The 2,375-nt window shown below is 46.1% G+C and overlaps 2 protein-coding genes across 2 annotated transcripts; both read left to right on the top strand.

Moving 5' to 3' along the window:
• Positions 1-250: 250 nt before the first annotated feature.
• Positions 251-1,392, top strand: AK88_02477 (uncharacterized protein; the record flags this gene model as incomplete). The annotated part of the gene is made up of 3 exons (XM_012480102.1): positions 251-621; positions 1,067-1,148; positions 1,243-1,392. 3 exons carry the CDS (start codon positions 251-253, stop codon positions 1,390-1,392), a joined length of 603 nt encoding a protein of 200 aa, XP_012335525.1.
• Positions 1,393-1,722: 330 nt separating this feature from the next.
• Positions 1,723-2,299, top strand: AK88_02476 (uncharacterized protein; the record flags this gene model as incomplete). Its single annotated transcript, XM_012480101.1, has 2 exons — positions 1,723-2,110; positions 2,289-2,299. 2 exons carry the CDS (start codon positions 1,723-1,725, stop codon positions 2,297-2,299), a joined length of 399 nt encoding a protein of 132 aa, XP_012335524.1.
• Positions 2,300-2,375: the final 76 nt, after the last annotated feature.

Raw genomic sequence — 2,375 nt, 5'->3', positions numbered from 1 at the left:
TTTTTTTTTTTTTTTCTCGCACGAATGGAACTTTGATTTTTTGTTGATTTTTTTTTTTTTATTTTCCGCACCACCTGACCTGTTCATATAAACCCGAGCCAACTCGTTGACTGTTCAGCAGCTCATTGAGTTGCCACACCTGACCCCACTTGGCTGCTTGCCCCCCAAAAATGTGGCCCGTGTGAACACACACAACCCCGTGGGGTACACAGCAAAGAAAATGACGTAGAAGAGTGGTGTAAAAAGGAAGATGGTCACGAGACGACACGTTAGAGAATTGGTGAAAAGGTACCTCCCTTCAATCAACGTAGCTCACTTCCTTTGCAGTACCCTCTTGTTGAATTATCTGGTGGTGTACTTGGTAGTTACCGCCTTATGGTTTTCTCCCGGGGGAGGAAAGAAGCAGCCTGTAGTAGGGGAGGTAAAATTGAAGAGCACTCTCGCACTAGAACAGAAGTACTACACACACAGGAGAGCATATAACCATGATGACGTCGTCACGCACATAGTCTGTTTGACCTACGTCCTTTTTTGTGTCCTTTTCAATGGTACTAAGCTTGTGAACGTATGGGTACAGACGAGGCGGAAGAAAGAGGCCCAGCTGGAGGGACAAATGAATGGGTCAATCAAACAGGAGAGTAATGTGCCTCGCGCGACACGACGAATGCGACAAGTGTGGGTCACGAGCACCCATCTCATTAGTTACGTCCTGCTCGCCGTGTTCGGTATGAAGAAGCGGAGGACAGGGAATCATGCTGCCCTCTTCCCTTTCATCCTGGCTGTGTGTGAAATGGGCACTCCACTTATCTCCCTCAGTAACATCGTAGGGGCACTGAAAAGGGGCTATATAAATGGCTACCTGAAGGCAAAAAAAAAAAAAAAAAAAAAAAAAAAAAAAAAAAAGGGTGGCTTGTCAGATGCCTTGTCAACTGTGCACATGACACATAATATATAATATATAATATATAATATATAATATATAATATTCTGCCTGCGCACATATTTATAATGCTGTGTGCACTTGTTCTTTTGTGAATCCATTCCCCCCTTGGCTCCTCCTACACAGGTACTACCGGGAGCCTCGGCAGTATCGGAAGCTGGGGCTGGACAAGCCCATGAGTCACGACAAGTCGTACCATTTGAAGCAGGTAGGAGGGTGAAGCGGTGCCACGCCACACCGCGCTGCTCTGTACACATCGCGCCGCACCACACCGCTCCTCCCCCCTTCACACCACGCCACAGATCAGGACCGACTTTGGAGTAAGCATTGACGAAATTTTATTCGTGGATGACGACGTGAACAATTGCGTCTCCGCGAAGAAGGAGGGATACTTGACCTTCAACGTTATGGGTAAACATGGCTTCAACTTTAAAAATGTAAAAGTTATGTAGCCCCTCTTCTCTGTCCTGCCGATTCACACGTGTAGCGCTTTGCAAGTGATTCTTTTGCACGCTGCATTTTTTCCTTTTTTTTTTTTTTTTTTTTTCTCGCACGAATGGAACTTTGATTTTTTGTTGATTTTTTTTTTTTTATTTTCCGCACCACCTGACCTGTTCATATAAACCCGAGCCAACTCGTTGACTGTTCAGCAGCTCATTGAGTTGCCACACCTGACCCCACTTGGCTGCTTGCCCCCCAAAAATGTGGCCCGTGTGAACACACACAACCCCGTGGGGTACACAGCAAAGAAAATGACGTAGAAGAGTGGTGTAAAAAGGAAGATGGTCACGAGACGACACGTTAGAGAATTGGTGAAAAGGTACCTCCCTTCAATCAACGTAGCTCACTTCCTTTGCAGTACCCTCTTGTTGAATTATCTGGTGGTGTACTTGGTAGTTACCGCCTTATGGTTTTCTCCCGGGGGAGGAAAGAAGCAGCCTGTAGTAGGGGAGGTAAAATTGAAGAGCACTCTCGCACTAGAACAGAAGTACTACACACACAGGAGAGCATATAACCATGATGACGTCGTCACGCACATAGTCTGTTTGACCTACGTCCTTTTTTGTGTCCTTTTCAATGGTACTAAGCTTGTGAACGTATGGGTACAGACGAGGCGGAAGAAAGAGGCCCAGCTGGAGGGACAAATGAATGGGTCAATCAAACAGGAGAGTAATGTGCCTCGCGCGACACGACGAATGCGACAAGTGTGGGTCACGAGCACCCATCTCATTAGTTACGTCCTGCTCGCCGTGTTCGGTATGAAGAAGCGGAGGACAGGGAATCATGCTGCCCTCTTCCCTTTCATCCTGGCTGTGTGTGAAATGGGCACTCCACTTATCTCCCTCAGTAACATCGTAGGGGCACTGAAAAGGGGCTATATAAATGGCTACCTGAAGGCAAAAAAAAAAAAAAAAAAAAAAAAAAAAAAAAAAAA

Source organism: Plasmodium fragile (assembly GCF_000956335.1).
Source record: "Plasmodium fragile strain nilgiri unplaced genomic scaffold supercont1.24, whole genome shotgun sequence".
Classification (NCBI taxonomy): Eukaryota; Apicomplexa; class Aconoidasida; order Haemosporida; family Plasmodiidae; genus Plasmodium; species Plasmodium fragile.
The sequence above is the reverse complement of the archived record's forward strand: the minus strand, read 5'-3'. Positions and strand labels throughout refer to the sequence as shown.